General features: G+C 32.8%; 1 protein-coding gene across 1 annotated transcript; it reads left to right on the top strand.

The window, feature by feature from the left end:
* The first annotated feature begins 2,429 nt into the window (after positions 1–2,429).
* On the top strand, positions 2,430–8,607 carry LOC133197216 (uncharacterized). The gene is made up of 3 exons (XM_061333135.1): positions 2,430–2,661; positions 4,610–4,762; positions 8,366–8,607. Exons 1-3 carry the CDS (start codon positions 2,430–2,432, stop codon positions 8,605–8,607), a joined length of 627 nt encoding a protein of 208 aa, XP_061189119.1.
* The last annotated feature ends 11,073 nt before the right edge of the window (positions 8,608–19,680 follow it).

The raw sequence follows: 19,680 nt of genomic DNA, 5'->3' as shown, positions 1-19,680 counted from the left end.
ACGAAAGCTTTGCGGATATGTATTTAGTTATTAGAGGCATCTGCCAAAAAATCTCTGTCATTGCCTACTTATCTACGTTGTCCCTGACTGGGAACATCCGATATCTACCATTATTCAATTTCGATCGGTTTAAACAATTTAACGATGAACCATTTGTTTCACTTCTGTCGGTTAAACAAACTTAGTTGTGTCATTGTGTAAAACATGAGACCATTTTTCAAAGTCCGTTGTCGTCTTCTCTTGTCAATGTATCTTATAGCATAGATCTTCACAAGTACTGATCAATATCCAATTGATCAATATTAGCAAGGAAAGTGTCCTAGTTTTTCCTCCAAAATAATAACAAATATGGACTGAAATTTTTTTCTTCACAGTCTACTATCAGTAAGTTAATTCAGTATGAATTTTGCCGAAAAAAAAATTTTCCGTACGTATGTGTTTCAATTAAACTGTTATTAATCTAATGGGAAGCTACATCGGTGTGAACGTGTATTTATTTATCTTAGCAAAATAAATTGACTTTATCTTCATATAGTTATTTCAAGTCTTTTGGGGGAGGAGGAGGTTCATTTTACTGAATGAAAAAATCCTTTCGCATTTAATTGTCAAAAAAACTTCTGCTAAAATGCTCTGGAAAGATTAATAAAAATTCTCTGATTGCCTAAAATTGATTTGTTTTTCTGTCATGCTCAATGCAATATTGGCAGGTTTGCCAGACTTTGTACTTACTTTAACATTAAGAAGCACTATTTTATATAAGAAGGTAAAATTTGGAGCATATAGTTATATATCCGTGCCGTGAATTGCGAGCGTTTCTCTTTTAAATAAAAAAAAATATGGACTGGAAATTTTTTTCACAGTAAAGAGAACTCTCATCCCTTAGCCAACAATCACATTGGCCATCAAAGCTTTTTAAAAATCTTGTGATTTTTAGTTTTTAGTAAAATTCTGTTTCATGGCTATGAAAAAAAACCCAATGAAATTTGAATTTAATGGAATGTTTTGAACATTAACATGAATATAAACTTGTTTTTTTGACTTCAATGCATGGTATAATAGTGCCCTTTGTGTATTTAGGAAATGAAAAACTACTGGGTTTTCCCCCCATTTCTTTCCGCGACTGAAAAATGCTAATCAAAGCATGTATGAATTTGTGTCATTTAAAACTTCTATAATATAAATCTAAGAAATGGTAATGCGAAGCTTTTATTTGAAAGATAATTGAATATTGAAAATAATCATGCTTTTTTGTAAACTTTGAAGTTTCCTTTTTTGTACATATAAGGTATCAAAGCGCATGCCCACTCCCAAGCAGTGCGCTTACAACACAGACAATAATTATAAAAAAAAAATATATAAAGAGTGGCAACTAATTTGTCATTATAAAACGAGGTAACACTGTTGTATATATTTTATATAAGGATATGATAATTAAACTAAACAATTGTGCCCATTGATCGTTAGGAAAACAAATCAATGCCAAATTGATAAAACTCTCACCTCTTTTTTCAATTTTACACAAACAAAATCAACAACTATACTTTACAACATATTATAATATTCTATTCTTTGGTTGATCTTTTATATGTTTGTAACAATGGGCGTTCTTTGGAATCTCAAAAAGATTTATGTGCTGTGTACAAACTTGTTTATCTGCTATTTACGACTTCCATAAAGGTTGCCGAAATGTTCAATTTAATGATAAGGTTGTGTGAAGATGGTTGCAATGTTGGAAAAATCAATAGTAAATAAAAGAACACAATAAATCTTACCCCTGTCAGATTTATCAGTAATTGATTCTATTCTGTACAGTAAGATACCACCTACATTTCATGATTTAATCATGATGGTTAACGACTAAATTTTGATCATGTAGGAACCTTTTTGATACAGGCACTATGTGATTAAAAAGGAAGTTAAGTAATTTCATACATAATTAATCTCCAATAAAATGTTGATAATGTTGACAAAAAATAAAAAAGAATAATAATCTATGCCATTTCGTTTGAGAGAATGAAATCTGTTCTTTTCATGGTTGGAGCTACAGTGGTTCCTAAATTAAGCATTATTCAAAACAACTGCAATGCTAACTTTTAAGAAAAAGAAATCCGTATTCAAATTGGTAGTTAAAATGAAAGGATAAATAGTAAGAGAAGGTTGGTTTACATGCATTAACTCGTATAACCACGGAATTTAATAAATCGTAAGATCTAAACCAAGGAATTGTAGGACATATCCTGCCCTTGGTTTTAGCATCATCGAATACGAGATAAAACAAACAAAATGAGTGATAACAGTGCTTTAATTTGACCATAATTTTCAACAGCTAAATTCTTACATCCTTTTAAGTCCAAAAACCATTCCTTGTTAACAGAGGTGTAATTTAAAATTCATAAAATAATTTTTAAAATCGTGTTTTTTTAAACAAAATGTCTTGCTGCACAAAATGTGGAGTATCTAAAACTCGTGTTTTTACTTTAATCCTGCTCGGTGTAGCTATAACTATCCAGTCGGTGTCGGTAGCACTTCCGGTGTGGAGTGAGATAAATACAAACTACTTTAAATACACCATCAGGGCCCATCAAAACCTGTGGACGGTAGAGATACTTGAGGATGGGCAAGCTGGAGCCTTCCCAAAAGAAAAGTCGAAGATGAATGTTGGTAGGTTATGGAATATCTACTGAATAATTTATATTTGTACATCTGTCCTTATCTACATTCCTGCAATTGTTCATTTTAAGCATTTTCGTAACTCATTTGATTTGTTTTTATTTATTTCTGTTATATATATTTCATAATTTCTTAATACGTAAGTAAAATGATTAAAACTTTTTATATGACATAAAAAGTTTTAATCATTTTACTTAAGAATTAAGAAATTATGACATTGTCCCCTTAATCGAAGATTCGAGGGCATATAGATTCTGGTCTGTCCGTCCGTCTGTTTGTCTTTTAATCAGCTGTTTGTCCGCAAAAACTTTAACCTTGCCCATATCTTTCGAATGATTGGTGCTAGGGCTTTCATTTTTCACATGTGTATTAAATATTCCTTGTGACAAGACCTTTCTTCGGGAACCAATATATTTGACCTCTTGGCGCTAGGGCTGTCATATTTCACATGTGTATTTCCTGTGGCAAGACCTTTCTTCGGGTACCAACATAATTGACCTCTTGACCTTGGAGTTTGACCCACTTTTGCAAAAAATTACCAAACTTTACCCTTTGCCATAACTTTTGAGCAGCTGAAGCTAGGGCTTTTATATTCATGTGTATTCCCTGTGTCCAAAGCTTTCTTTTGGTGCCAACATTTTTTATCTCATGATCTTGACCTACTTTTGAAAAAAAAAAAAAAAAAAAAAAACCTTGCCTACAACTTTTGAAAGGTTCGTACTAAGGCTTTCATATCTCACTTATGCATTATTTTGACAAGACCTTTCCTTTGGTAACACTATTTTTTACCCTAGAGTATGATCTACATTTGAAAAACTTTAATCTGTGCTTTGAGCTGCCGGACGGGGACATCAGTGTCTCACAAACACATCTTTTTGAAAATTAACATAGTTACGATATTTCACATCAAGTTTCTAAATTCCAACAAAAAAATAGTGCACTAATTCAAACAAATCATGCGCGGATCCAGGAGGGGGTCGGGGGGAGGGGGTTCCGGACCCCCCTCCCCCCCCCTGGAATTTGCAGAGGTATTAAAAGTATATACTGAAGCAAATAAAAAATAACTTTGGACCCCCCTCCCTTAAAAAACGTGGACCCGATCATCACCACCACGAAATAGGTGTTTTTCACGTCTGGTAAATGGATTTTACTTTTTTTTTTTTTTTTTTTTTTTTTTTTTTTTTTTTTTTTTTTTTAATAATTTTTATAATTTATCTATTATTTTTTTGCTTGTCCGGGTTTAATACGTTTGGGAAGGGATTTTTTGGGGGATTTTTTTTTGTTTGTCAAGAAATTTTTGGGTTGTAATTTTTTTCTTGACTGGGGTGAACCCCTCCCCCCGGAAAAAAAATTCCTGGATCCGCGCCTGCAAATACAGTTCTTCTTTGATTTCTTTAAATTTGCATTTGACATTTTAGTAAGCTAATTTTTTTGGAATTCATAGAACATATTAAACAAATTCTAATTATTACCTTACAAAGCAAAACGTAGCTACATGTACATTTTCGTTTTACAAGTCAACTTTACGTTTGGCGTAGCTAAATGTATTAATGTAAAGAATCGGACACCTTGATCTCTCTCTCTCTCTCTCTCTCTTGCTTTAGGGCAATGAAGAATACAGTCATGTATATTAACAAAAGGTCTTTTTAAGATCCTTGGATAAATTCACCACCCACATACATGGAAAAAAAGTGCCAAATATGATTGGCATATGATTCACAAAGGAAGTGTTTTTATATTTGGACTATATGATCAACAAAATTATGAAATTCATACATGAAACAAATGTCTGAAACATGACAGCTTATGACTTTCACTGTTCAGAAACGAAAACATGCTATTGTTTGTTTCCCCAACTATATTCATTCCATTTAGACATATAAATATTTAGACATACAGGTATATGTACTTATAGAACTATGAGAGTATTATTTTACAGGTTGGAAGAAAGACCTACAGAATGTAGAAGTAACTTGTATTGTAGCAGGATTGCTAGGGTTATTCACGCTTTTGCTGTCGTCGGTTACACGCAAAATGGCGCTGTTATCAGGAATCTGTAGACTTTTGGGATTATGCTTCAGTCTCTTAGCAGGTGACTTGAGAATGATATGTTCTGTTAAAATAAGAATCTAATTATGCAATGCAGATATGTACTAACAGTGTTTCATTTTTAGGTCACCTGAGTCACTCAGGTGACATATTGCTATCTGTTTTCGGCCGTCGGCTTGCGTTAATATTTGAACATTTTCAGCTTCTTCTCTGAACCGCTGAACCAATTTCAAAAAATTTTGGCATAGAACATCTATGAGTGAAGGGAAACAAAAATTGTGAATTTCATGGTCCCGGCCCCACTTGGGCCTCAGGGGTGGGGCTAATATCATCAAAATTAGTGGTATCTTTAAAGATTTTCTTCTTTACTTCTAGACACCAAGCAGTCAAACTGTTGGCATTAGTTTTTTTGAATTCATAGATTTTATTTGCGTTTTCACATATACAGACTGTACAATATATTAACTAACATTCAATACATACTTTCATTTCTACTTCCTAATAATTCATATCACACATTTTCTTTATAGTAAATGTATGTTGCATTTCAAAATCAAACTGAAATTATATATGACATGTTGTACATTTAAATGAATCTTCACTGTGAAAGCTTTATATACAGAAATAAAATAGAAAAAAAGGAGAAGAGGTGAAAAAGGGGTAAGTATAAAAAAGTGGGGTGGGGGGAACAGTATTAAGTATTGTAACATACTTGTACATTTGTATATAAATTTGGGGAAAATAAATACATTATAGCATATCACAAATAGTTTCCAGTACTTTTCATATTCTGTAAATTTACATTTTCTTAAAAGTATAAATTTTTCAACCAATATTCTTTCCACAATATTTTTTTCTAACATTGAGATACATTTACTTAGTTTAGGCACATTTTTAAACCTACAAGCAAAATAAATTGTTAAACAGTATGTATTAATATATTGTGTAGTCTAAACATGTATTTATTATTGAATTTGCCAAAAGTATATATTATTTTCCTTTCTATCAAAATTAATGGTAAAATGAAATTTATTTATAAACCACACTTCAATGTGACACTATATATTTTTTTAACGCGGAAACACTCGCAAAATAAATGCTCAATCGTTTCAAAATCTTGTTTACAAAAGGAACATGCAGGTGAATAAATTAGCTTGGGTTTATAAAGGTATTTATTTGTTGCAATAATCCTATGCAGAAATTGAAATTGCATACACTGAAGTTTTGCTTCTTTTGTTACTTTAAAAGGAAATTCGAATATTTTGTTCCAGTCTATATTGTCAAAAAATATTCCATTATTTTCCTATTTTTCTAGGACCCTAATTGCTTCCTTTTTCTTCGTAATGAGTATACTGTACATATCTTTACAGCCTTTTGTACTTTTATAAAAACTATAAAGCGAATTAGGGATAAAGGGTCCATTTTCTTCTCTTTTTTCAATATTAATACTTTTCAATACTTTTAAAACAGCTACTTTTAAAACTGCATATTCTATACAAAATTTGTTTTTACCATTAGATTTGTAAGGCACTCAAGGCTTACAAATTTTCCTTCAGATTCAAACAGATCTCCTGCAAAAACAAAGCCTGCATAAAAAATAGATGAGTTGTTCATTTTAATTCTTGGATTAAACCATATATGCTCATGAAAGATTTGCATACTATTTTGACTATCAGAGTCTCTGAGGAAGCAGTTAGTCAAAAGAGATTCTATTCTGTATGACACCTGATTAAATTCCATTATAAAAAGTTTGAATCCTGTAAATAAAGCAGATAAACTAGATGCATGGTTATGGTGATCAAGGGTGCCTCTGCCAAAATTGTGAAATTTGTTGCCCCAGGGTGAGGGGTTCTGCTTGAAGAGGGGATTCTATTGATTATATGGTATTTAGCTGATAAACCAATATATAGTTATGATGAGCAATGGCGCCTCTTCCAAAATTATGAATTTAATGGTCCTCTGGATCAGGGGTTCTGGTGTAAAGGTGGAGCTCTATTAATTATATAGTAAAAATGCATTAATTCTTTGAAAATCTTCTTCTCTGCCCCTAAGTATTAGCCAGATAAACTAAGCGCATGATTATAATGATCAAGAGTGCCTCTTCAAAAATTGTGAAATTTGTGGACCCGGGGTCAAGGGTTCTGCGGCAGAGGGGCTCTATTTATTATATAGTGAAAGCACATTATTTCTATAAAATTCTTCTCTGCTTCTGGGCATTAAGGAAAATACTAAGTGCATGGTTATGATAAGCAAGGGTGCGTCTTCCAAAATTATGAATTTAATGCCCCCTGGGTCAGGGGTTCTCTGGGGGTCGAATATACATGTATGTGTTTAATTTACAAGTAGAAAAATAAATGCATTATTTCTTTGAAAATCTTCTTCTCTGATCCTGGGTATTTAGCAGACAAACAAAGTTCTTATTTATGATGAGCAATGGTGCCTCTTCCAGAATTGTATATGTCATGGCATCTGGGTCAGGGATTTTTGGGTTAGGGATGGGGTCTATTAATTATATAGTGAAAATGCATTAATTCTTTGAAAGTCTCTTTCTCTGCATTTTTTTGTTGTTGAAAATCTCCTTCTCTGCTTCTGGGTTTTTAACAGTAAAACTAATTGCATGGTTATGATGTCTTTTTCAAAAAACTTTGAAATTCATAACCCCCGGTTTAGGGCTCTTTTGAATAAAATGCATTATTTCTTTGAAAATACTACTCTTGCCCAATATTATTAAGCTAACATACTAAGTGCATGGTTATGATGATGGTGTTCCTTCCAAAATTGTGAATTTCCCCTGGGTCAGGGGCTCTGGTATTAGAGAGGAGCTTTGTTGAATCCATATTGAAAATGGATTATTTCTTTGAAAAAATTCTTCTTTTTTGCTCCTGGGTATCTGGGAAGCAAACTGACTGTATAAAGTTGTAATAAGAAAGGGTGTTTTTATCAGATTTTGAAACTCGGTACCACTTGGTCAATTAATTAATTTTTATTCTACTGAAAGAAATTATTCCCCTTTGTTATTCACCTATGATAGTTATTTAATCACTGTAAATTATGCAACTTAAAAGGGCAATTACATAACAGTTATACAAGACTTTTTTATAATATTTTTCATATACAAAAAGTATTTTCGGAGTTTTTAATGGTCAGGTAGACTTTCAAATAATAGATAAATAAAAATGGGACAAAAATTCCTTATCTTTGTACCTTTAATAATCTTCAAAGACTAAGAGAGGCCAATGTGAGAAGGAATGAAATGGGTTTATTTATAGTGCTCAAGACCTATTGTTTTGTTTAGTCCGTGTGGGGATTGTGAGAAATGGTGGCAAATACAGACAAATAAATAGATCAACTTTAAGATTGTTACTGAGGTCTAAGTGAATAATTTGCTGATCCCTGGTCATCCTGTTGCTCTTGCTTTGGGCAACATAACTTCATTTATCAGCTTATTTTGTTTTAATCTATGGATCGTTACATTATACTCAGGTGTCCTTTACATGTAAGGCCCTTGGGCCTCTTGTTAATTGTTTTCCCCTATCCCTTGCTTTTCTCTTCTATGAAATTCAATTTGCATTTCAAATGAGGCGTTATTCGTTTGATGTTGTTGTCTTTCATTTACGCCATATGTCGTTCTGTTTTGATTTTGCAGCTATAGAGGTACTGGTAGGATCCCTTCTTTATGAATATCAACACAAAGAAATTTTCTCCATCAATGCAAAAGATCCAAAAAATTACTACCCCACAGACAAACTGGAGCTATCATCCGGGTTCTTCATCTCCGCCACAGCTGGTGCTTTGTACGCAGTAGTGGTGATTGTCGAAATTGTTGTTTTAGCAGCAAATAATGTGAAGTCAGAAAAGGAAAAGAATATGGTGACATCATTTGCATAGAAACAATCATCATGTACATGTACTTTTTATGGCGATTTACAATCCACACGAAGATTCTGTACTCTAAACATCAAATCAAATATAATAAACAACGTTAATATTTAATATATCCCCAGCGTAAATATCCATCAAATCAGTTTTATTTGTACAGATTTAGATATTTTAAAAAAAATGTATGATTGACTAAAAACAAGGTTTGTGAAGACTTATTATTTTGTCTTTTCTTGATTACATAAATGAATGTTAAATATTTACCAATTGTTCTAACAATAAAACACAATAACTGTACTGATCAATGATAAGACATGGTGAGGTTCAATTGACCTTCAATTGACTCGAGTTTTTAGTACATGTCATTTTGAATACATAAGAGACTACTTACATTTGAATGGTTTGAAGACCTACTAATTCCTTTCAACATTTAGAACTAAAAGAAATGGTTAAAGATTAACAAAACATTCATGTTTAAAATGACGTTTGCAATTTCCTTTGGTCAGATCTATAAACATGAATAGATTTCTAGTCATTAAGAACAATCACAAAAGACAAATTTAATACCTTATTTTGGCATGTTCTCTTTTTCATCAAATCAAAAGCAATGAAAAAGAGTTGCATGCTACTGTCTCTAATTGTTCATACGGAATTTATTTGCCCGCGTCGTATAGAGTTAATCAAAATTTGCCATTCCATTCCACCAGGATAGCTCCTCTTTACTTCAATTTGCCCCCTACGTGTTTGATAAAATGAAAAACGATTTCTAAACTGTTTTTTTTTTTCATTACAAAGCTTGAAATCCACATTAAGTCGAATTCTTGCCAGTATTATTTTATGTCTGAGTCTCTTTTTGCAAAATATTGTCTTGTTGACATTTTCCACTCTTGCTTTATATATTCATCATAGTCTCATAAATAACGGAATACTGTGGAATCATTTATTTCTTGGGGGAGAGGGTGTCAATGTCGTGGACACGCAAAATTTTAGTGGTTCGGGGGACGTAATTTCATGGATAACTCGTTTATACACAAGATTCAATGTATGAATATGTTGCCAAAATAAGTGTTCGTGGATATGTAAATTTGTAGATAGGGGTGAGCCACAAGACCAAGAATATTGATCCCCCTCGAACAATGATTATTGCCACAGTAGTTATGTTTCGTTTTCTTTTCTAAAAGTACATGTATATGGCGTTTCTGAGCTAAAACGATAATAGGAAATTGAGTGCAGATATATATATATTTCGTTCGTAAAAATTAAATTTTTTATCGATTCCGAACTCAGATAACATGAAGTTTCTATTTGGTCAAATGACTTAATTAAACTTTGCTGTGATTGTTGATGAGCAGTGATAAGACCCGCCATGAGCATGACTGCAGGAAAATACATTATTAATGCCATGATCGATTGATTGATTTTTGTTTTTACAAAGCCGTTCAAGAATTTTTCACCCATATACCGGTAAAGGGCTTCAAATTTAGACCTTTACTCGGAACTCGGAGCCATTGAGTAGTGAGGGATCTTTATCGTGCCAACGCCTGCCGTGACACAGGGCCTTTATTTTTAAGGTCTCATCCGAAAACCCGCAACTTTCACTTCAAAGTGCCGAGCGCTTGGCGAAGGAACAGTTGCTACTTCTTTTTTAATCGACTTACAATAGGTCAGTCGCGGCTGGGCTTTGTACCCACGGCCTTCCGATCACGGAGCGAACGTTCTACCAACTGAGATACGGATACGGTAAAGCCATGATGGAAGAAGAGGCTTAAGTGTACACATTGTTGTTAATTCAACAATTTTTTTTTCTTTACTTCTCTCCATATCTGCCAGTCTCTCGTTAAATACCAAACAAAAAAATATGTAGCTCTTAGAATCTACCAGAGCTATAGCTGTTGTGTAAAATTAACATTAGTGGTATAAAATTAAATTTAGTTGTTTAAAAGAAGAAGATTTTAAAGATATATATCCCATGTAACGTGTATGATCAGATTCTTACAAGGAGTATAAAGGTTTTTATTTTAAGATTAAGATTAAGTTTGAGATTATGATTGGAATGATTATTAAGACAGCTCTGTTTGAGGGTAAATCTCACAGTACTTAAATTTAAACTTAAATTTCCTCTTATCTAGAGACGGGGACTGGGTAAGGTACTACTTGCACCGTGTTCCTCCCCTAGGTTTCTATTGATAGATAAGAACCGGTTGCTCAATCTTCTTCAAATTTACTACACCCAGAACTAACATCAATGCCCTAGGATACTATCAATTGGTGTTCATAACTTTTATACTTTTTTCTTGCTCTTACCCTTAAGGTTTTCCATCTTCTATCCTTAAATGTTTATCACGAACGCGACTTATATATTGCAATAGCATTTCACACGAAAATATAATTAAAAACTTATTTTATCTGGAAATTATTGGAACTACGAATTCCGAGACGCGTTTGATCTTTGCACTTACACAAATTTTAACTTTATCCTTAATATTTAAGAAAAGAAGCGATTTTGTTATGAATTAATGAAAAATATTACATCTATAATCCAGAAAATTCAGAGTAGAAATGTTCGAAAGCAAAACCATCTCACCAATATTGTCAGTCCGTGGTCTGTTTACAGAGTTTAACAAATTGAACTGTTTTTGTAAACAGGGCACGAGCTCTGTAATTGTTAATGTTTACGATTCACCGGGTGTGTTCAATTGTTAAACTCTGCACACACCACTGAGCACGGACTTACAATACTGTGAGTGGGTTCTGCTTTCAAACATTTCTACTCTGAATTTTCTGGGTTATAGTTTTCATTTATACACAACAAAATTCCCACTTTTCTTAAAAATTAAGAATAAAATTAAAATATGCGAAAGCGCAAGGATGTGTCAATCAAACACGTCCAGATATTCGAAGTTTTAATAACTTCGAGATGAAACAAGATTTTTATTATATTTTAGTATGAAATGCTATAGTAACATATAAATCATGAAATTATACAGAAAATTTGAGAAAATATTAGCTTAAAATCTGTTTCCAAGCACCTTTAATAATCAATCCAATTATTAACTCCGACAGAGTAAAAGGAAAATCTATATATCCCTTGTAAGAACCTGATTATACGCGTTACATAGGAAACTTTACATTTGAAAACTCTCAAGAAAAAAAAGCCATTATTAGTCATATTTATACAGAAGCAACCTTTGATATTGTAGAATCAAGTTTGTTCAAATTATGAGCCCCCAGGGGTTAGGACACAACAGAGGGTCAACGTTTTACGTAACAATATATAGCAATCATCTTGAAAAATCTTCTGCTCAAGAACAGCAATGTGTTAAGTTATATTATAGAACCATCTTCAGGTAGAGTAGATTTATATTTGTTCAAATTTATGGTGGGTAGGGTGGGGTCATAATGAGCGATCAGAGTTTTACAGAGGAATACATAGGGAAATCTTTAGAATTCTTCTGCTCAAGAACAGCAAAGCCATGATTAGTTATATAGATAAAGAAGTATCCTGAGATAGTGTAAATTTAAGTTTGCCCCCCCCCCCCCCTCTGTTCAATACTGAACTGACTTGAAGTCTGCTTCTTCCTAGCCAATGTGCTCAGGTGAGCGATGTGGCCAATGAGCTTCTTGTTTCATATATGACCAGCAGGCTTAGGGCAATGCTACATGTAATGGTAATGTATTGCATAGCATTACTTGAATTCGAAGTATTGCTAGTAATATGTAATGCCAAACAATCTGCATTACATGTACAGGTAATGTAATGCATTTCTTTCTGAAATATAGAGTAATGCTATCATTACAATGCAATGTTATGTGTATACCCATTTTTTACAAGATGTGTTTGTGAAACAGGGTTAGTCTTAGCTGATTGCCGAGATTAAAGTTTCTCAAATGCAAATTAAACTAAAAGGCCAAGAAGTAAAAAATGTTGCACGGTACCCAAGGAAATGTCTCGTTGCAAGGAATATACCTGTACTTGTAATATTATTGTGAATTATAGGAATCCTTGCACCAACCATTCAGAAATTATGGTCAAGATTTCAGTTTTTTCCAATAGTAAGTCAAAGGTCAATGTCATAGGGTTAAAAAAGTTGGTATGCAAGGAAAGGTCTTGTCACAAGGAATACACATGTTAATAGCCATTCTCTGTAACCACTTAAACTTTTGTGGCACGCATAGTCACAGATTTTTTTCAAATTTGGCTAGAATTTACCACCTCATAAACTACTCCAAAAAATATTGTTAGATCATATGAATGTTGAGTAGTTACCATGGAAACGGTGTCTAAAGTTGATTTTTTCTGAAAAAATGCAATTTTTGGGAATGGCAATCAATGAAATGCGGCTACTTCAATCCATGTTACTCACAGAAATAAAAAGTATGACATCTGATTTTAAAAGGTATTTAAAAACATTGTTGGTATTCAGTCTATAAATATAAGAAATCTATGATTAAAATAGCAGACATTCATTTAAAAATTGAATTATCTCCCTTTGATAATTGTGAGCTCTTTAGTGCGAGAGATAAAAAAAATCATTGGACAAAACTGACTGGAAGTTGTTTACATTATCAACATGTATCCTGGATTTCAAGTAAAATCAACTGTTTTTTTTCTATTTATTTAATATGCATACAAATTTTAACCGCTTTGTTTATTTCCTGCATGCAAAAGAATAATTTTGATGGGTGAACAGTGGCGAAATGTAAAAGACCACATGGTACAGGAAATCAGCTCTGTGCACATTCATGATATTGAAACCTAAGCCTCAAGGTCTTAGGAGTTTCAAAATGGGGATAAAAGATAAACTTGAGATATCAGAATTATATTGAATTGGTTGTAAGAAGAGGTACAATGTCCTAGTCAGAGTGATATACATGTATTATAATGAATACAGCCTTGGAAAGTCAGTGCCTTTTTAAAACAAATGTGAAAAAAAACTGAATTATAATGTGAGAGAACTAGGCTATTGATTTTACCTAAATAATTAAAGTCAAGCTACATTTACATGTTTGTACAGAACTGGAAGTTGAAGTTGAATACTGAATGATGTATGTAAGTTGATGTCTGTCATTAAAGGGATGACCATTTGATGCGAGGGGGTGGGGGTGGGGGGGTTACAGATTTTAGAAACTAAAGTCCGTTCTTGAAAATGTTGGAAATAAATAATCTGTCCTCAACTGGCAGGAAAATAAATAATCCATCTTTGATAAGTGCTACAACCTCCAACCCAAAGGCACTTGTTTCGGTAATAATTTTTAACCCATATTATAATAAGTATTATTATTAAAAAAAAATAATAAAAAAAATTATTCCCAAAACAAATGCCTACGCCCCCCCCCCCCATTCCCTTGGGGCGGGGTCGATTGTTTATTTTATTTTCAGACTTTTTTCAGTGAAGCAAAAAATGCATAATCTGTCCTGGATCATATTGGAAATAAATAATCTGTCCTTCAATTCCATGAAAATAAATGATCTGACTCGGAAAAAATTTGCCCCCCCCCCTTCTGAATCAAACGGTCGTCCCTTAACCCATAGTCAACGCAGTCATATTATGCAGTTTTAAACAGAATTTATGTCATTCATAATTTACAATTTTTATATGATGAGTGTTTTCACTTGATAGGATTTGCTACATTTGAAATATAAACCGATACTCTTTACACCCTCATTCTAAAATTAAAGAGCGTAAAAGTATATTTTATCTCTATTTAAAGGCTACATGTAGAAAAAAAAATCCACACCTAAAAACCCTGTATTTGTGAGGGATGTAACAGAAAACTCAATCTTTTTAATACTACTGTTTGCCTTTATCTGTATCTGATTCAGAAAAAAAGAGAGAAAAGTTATCTGTGTATATTTCAGATTTGAACTTCTTATTCAATGACTTTGAAAATATTTACAAAGAAATTGATAATGTTCCTGATCCAAGTATTTTCTTTAAGGGAATTAATGGTCTTTATCCAAAAAAAAGAATAAAAAAAAATTGTTAAGGTCAGTAATGAAAATGTTTTGTTTTGTAATTGATTCCTTTCGACCAGTGAAAATTATACTTTCAATTTTTTTAAAGGGGGGGGGGGGGGTGTTTGCATAGAAATGCAAATTGTCTGAATCATATTTAAAGTTATCATTTTTATCAAGTTTATCATTTCTCTAGACTAAGATAAATGTAGATTGAACCTTGTAGCAGTAAAATTAATAGTAAATCTGTGTAGCTGTATTTTATTAATAATGAAAACATAAATAAATTTCTGACAAGCCCCCCACCCCCACCCCACCCCTTTCTACCAAAAGAAAAAAAAAATCATAAAATTAAACACAAAAAATCTATACTCGGGAATGGGGGCGGGTTGGGGTTAATCACTTATGAATGAACCGCTTTCTTTCATATTTATATATAACGTTTCTTAATGTTTCACAACGGATCCGTGTTTTTCTTACAAATGCCTCTTACCCATTTATTTGGGGTAAGTGCTTTTACATTGTTCCTGGAAGGGATGGAGTAAGTCCTGGTCATTGGTTACTTTATGTTCATTTTAAAAAATGAAAACCGTAGGAAGGAGGCAGGGACAGATTATTTCAATATTTTCAAGGACTCAAGTTTAGAAATTATGTTTACAATACAAACCATAAGGTGTGCGATTCTATCAAGCTTACCAACCAACTCAAACTTAACAACCGACATAAATTCGAGAAAACACAAAATCAGATTATCTGAGCAGGTCCAGCAGATTTTTACAAAAGATTATTATTGATTAAATATTGGAAGTAGCAGATCTATTACTTAAATCCAGGCATATTTGGGTTAAAATATTTATCATCTCAATGTCTCTTAATTTTCAAGTTTTTAAGAATAATACATGATAGATTTTTACTGTATTGCAAAGTAAAATGGATTTAGGCTTTTTCTGTCAACTTCTCTGAAAAAAAAAAGTCACAGGAAAACACATTCTGACTGTCACTGGAAAAGTGTGGAGTGTTGAATAGGGTCTAAAAATGTACATTTTAGAACAAGGACTTAGTCTACCAAAACAACAAAAGAGTGTATTTACATGCACGTAGCACAATGCTCTACGTACAAGTCAATCAATATGGTACGTGTATAGGCTTTCAATATTTTGAGTTGGCTACTTTTTTTTCAATAAATGAAACCATTCTCATAGCATTTTAACATTATGCATCAAGCTAAAGGTGAGAATGTAATACCAATTTCAGTAAAATGCATTGTATATAAAACAGGATACGACATTCACAATATCCGAGTTTAAATGCTATACTAACAAGCTAATTCAGAGAAGCTGTGTCCCCTGCTTAAGGAAAAAAAGAGCATGTACGGATCTTGAGGGGTGGGGTCGGAGGATGGTGGGGTTGGGGGAACGGGATACTTTAAGAGTTGCGGGCGGGACCAAAGGGAGTTATGATATAAAATTTCATTGCAAAAGCTTAAAAGCTTCTTGAGATATCGCACGGAAATGAAAAGTTTACACACAAACAGAATGTATAAATTTTTGACCTTGACCTTTGACCTTTTGAACTCGAAATCAATAATGGTCTTCTTTAGGCCATAGGGAGTTTCAGTGTAAAATTTCATTGCAAAAGCTCGAAGTTTTTGAGATATTGCGCGGAAATAAAGTGTTAAAACAGACAGAATTATGATTCATGACCTTTACCTTTGACCTTAAAATCAATGGGGGTCTTCCTTAGGTCACAGGGAGTTGTTATATAAACTTTCATTGCAAAGGCTCAAAGGCTTCACGCGACATCGTGCAGAAACGAAAATGTTGCAGAAAGACAGACTGACAGACGGATGGACGTCAGACAGACCTAAATAAATATCCCCCACTTTAAGTGAAAGTAGGGGACAAAAAGGCAAATTTTATATACCATTGTGTCCTTGAACTTTGACCTTCTGTCCGTATTTACCAATTCATGTGATGCTAGTTACATGTATTGTCCACCAGAACTGTAATTTTGTTTATTCATAATTATGTTGTTTAAAACACAAGTATTAGTTATGGCATTGAAAAAATGTGCTTAGTTTCCTTACTTTTCCATCTAAATCGAGCCATATTGACCTTGAACTTTGACCTTTTGTTATGAAAATTGATTTTTTTTCTTTGTTTTTGCTATTGTGTACTATATGTACAAATTTGGTTTTAATCCATTTTAAAATACTCAGGTATTTATATGGAAACTGATAGTAGATACCTATTGCCCTTGTCTGGAATTCTTAAAAAAGCATTAGTTTGTAACCATGGTAACATGAAAACAAGATATGAATACCAAGTGGTTTTTTATGGTTTATATTACAACTATATATGGACTTTCAAACCAATGTATTTATTTTTTCCAATATGTCCGCAAAAATTTATACCAGGCTTTTCAAAAGAGCCTAAAATCTACAATTTTTCCTTAGAAAAATCATACTTAAAAAGGGGGGATATTTTTTCTATGAGGTTAAGTTACTCAAATACTAAAAATTATCTAAAGAACTATAAAAATGATGTATTTTGACAAAAAGATAAAGTCATGTAAATATCTTTTTGTATTAAAGACTTTTAATTAGTCAAAAATGGTCATTTTTCATCAAAATTTAGCATTTTGTAGGCCATGAAAAATGTATGTTGGTTGCCATGGTAACCATTGACCATAGCAACCATTTTATTATGAATTTTAGTTTCATACATCAATATAGGAATGTGTGCCAAGTTTCATAAAAATCCATGACCTAGCGTGCCACACTCCCTATATAAGTTTAAATGCTTATAGAGAATGGCTATTAAATACAAAAGACCCTTCACCCATAATTCAAAAGCTGTTAAAAAGGTTTAAGATCTTCAAAAGTTGGCAAAACTCCAAGATCAAAGTCAAACGCTAAAAAATGTTGATACCCAAAAGAAGGTATTGTCACAAAGAATAAACAAGCTAATTCAGAGAATTTGTGTTCCCTGCTTAAATAAAAAAAAAAAAAAAGACCATGCGCAGATCTAGGGGGTTGGATCCCTCCCCCCTGCATTTGCAGAATTATTAAATGTATACTGGAACAAATAAAAAATGCCAATATGGATATATAGATTTGATTGCTTATTCTTTAAAATGTGTACAGAAGACTCTATTCATATGAAATATTTATTACACTGTAATAATGATTTTATGAGAAGTTTGTACAGACGTCATAACTTCTTCATTTCATATGTTGAATACTATCATTTAGTAAATAAAAAAAAATACATTTCATTAAAAAAATACGGGATCGTCCGGGATTTGAACCCCGAACTTCTCATTTGCTAAGCAGAAATCATGCCCCTAGACCAAGAATTAATGCGCTTCCTTTAAAGTAAAATAAAATACAAACATTAGGTCACATATACATGTACATCTTTATACTCACGTTCGATATTGTCAAAATTTTACACAACACATGATGTCTAATTTAGCCTTTCCTAAACAGTTCTAATAGATGTAATTAGGACATAAAGTCCGCCGACAACCTGTACTATATGTAATAACTCTCCACATGCTCCTGTGCTAAAAATAGTGCCTCGCGACTTTTAATACAATAAAAAAAAAACGGGGCGGGATACTGTGAGAGGGGCGAAAGAGGCCATAGGGAGTAATGGTATAAAAATTTCATTGCAAAAGCTCAAAAGCTTCTTGAGATATCACCCGGAAATGAAAGTGTTACACACAGACATAATGTATTAATTTACGACATTGACCATTGACCTTTTGACCTCATAATTAATAGGGGTCTTCCTTAGGCCACAGGGAATTGTAATGTAAAATTCCCTTGCAAAAGCTCATAGGATTCTCGGGATATTGCGCGGAAACGAAAGACATTGTTAAAACAGACAGAAATATAGACGGACGAACAGCACGACGGATGAACGGACAGAAAGACCGAAATTAATATCCCCCACTTTCAGTGAAAGCGGGGAACAACAAGTGAAAAATGAAAGCCCTAGAACCAAACGTTCAAAAGAAAAAAACTAACGTTAAAGTTTTCAATAGTAGGTGAAACTCCAAGTCGAAGCTTTAAAATGTTGATACTTAAAGAAAGAGCTTGTTACAAGTAATACACATATGAAATATGAAAGACCTAGCACCAATAGTTCAAAAGTTATAGTTAAGGTTAAAGTTCTTCAAAAGCAGGCCAAAACTCCAAGGTCAGGGTCAAAACGTTACAAATGTTGATACCCAAAGGAAGGGTTTGTCACACGGAATACACATAGGAAATATTAAAGCCATATCACAAACCATTCAAAAGATATAATAAAAGTTAAAGGTTTTCAGTTGTAGGTCAAATTCCAAGGTCAATGTCGAAGGGTCTAAAATTTTGATACCCAGGGGAAGGTCTTATCACAAGAATACACAGGTGAATGAAAGCTCGAGCATTAAATTCTCAAAAATTATGGACAATATTAAAGTTAAGAACCAATCTGCACAAGTTGGTCAAGAGGTCAAAATATGTTGGTACCCAAAGAAAGATCTCATTACAAGCCATATACATGTGAAATATGAAAGCCCTAGCTCATACCAATCAAATGTTTTGTCAAATTCATTTGAGAATTCCTTTACATGAATTTATTTCCTTATACTAAATATAAGAATTCGTTTAAACGAATATTTGATAAATCTTAAATTGACTTCCGTAATTAAGATGGTTTTTGCCCCGCCCATCATATAGTTATTAAATAATAACGCCTTTTTTAAAAGGCGCAGAAACACTTTCCGTTTTGCATTATAACACCTGTTCAAAAAAATGTAATAACGTATTTTCACATTATTACGCCTTTCAAAGTGCATAATGACCTGTATACTTGAAACGCATTCTCATATTATGCCTTTTTTGCATAATAACGCCTTTTCAATTTGCATTTTAATACTTTGCATATGTAATTTTTCCCAGTACATATACTTTGATCTCAATAGGTTTTTTGTAAAATATTAGTATGGTTTAGAAAAAATAATATACAGGAGTGTAAGGCCCATGAACGATAACTCTCTGATTTATATACATGTATATTCTTTTCTTTTGGATATTTACAACACTGAGGCTACTTATGCTCAAACAGTCATGGGAACAA

Source organism: Saccostrea echinata, unplaced genomic scaffold (genome assembly GCF_033153115.1).
Source record: "Saccostrea echinata isolate AGI-Se365-2 ecotype Australia unplaced genomic scaffold, CSIRO_AGI_Sech_v1 ptg000001l, whole genome shotgun sequence".
NCBI lineage: Eukaryota > Metazoa > Mollusca > Bivalvia > Ostreida > Ostreidae > Saccostrea > Saccostrea echinata.
This window is presented reverse-complemented; position numbering and strand designations above follow the sequence as displayed.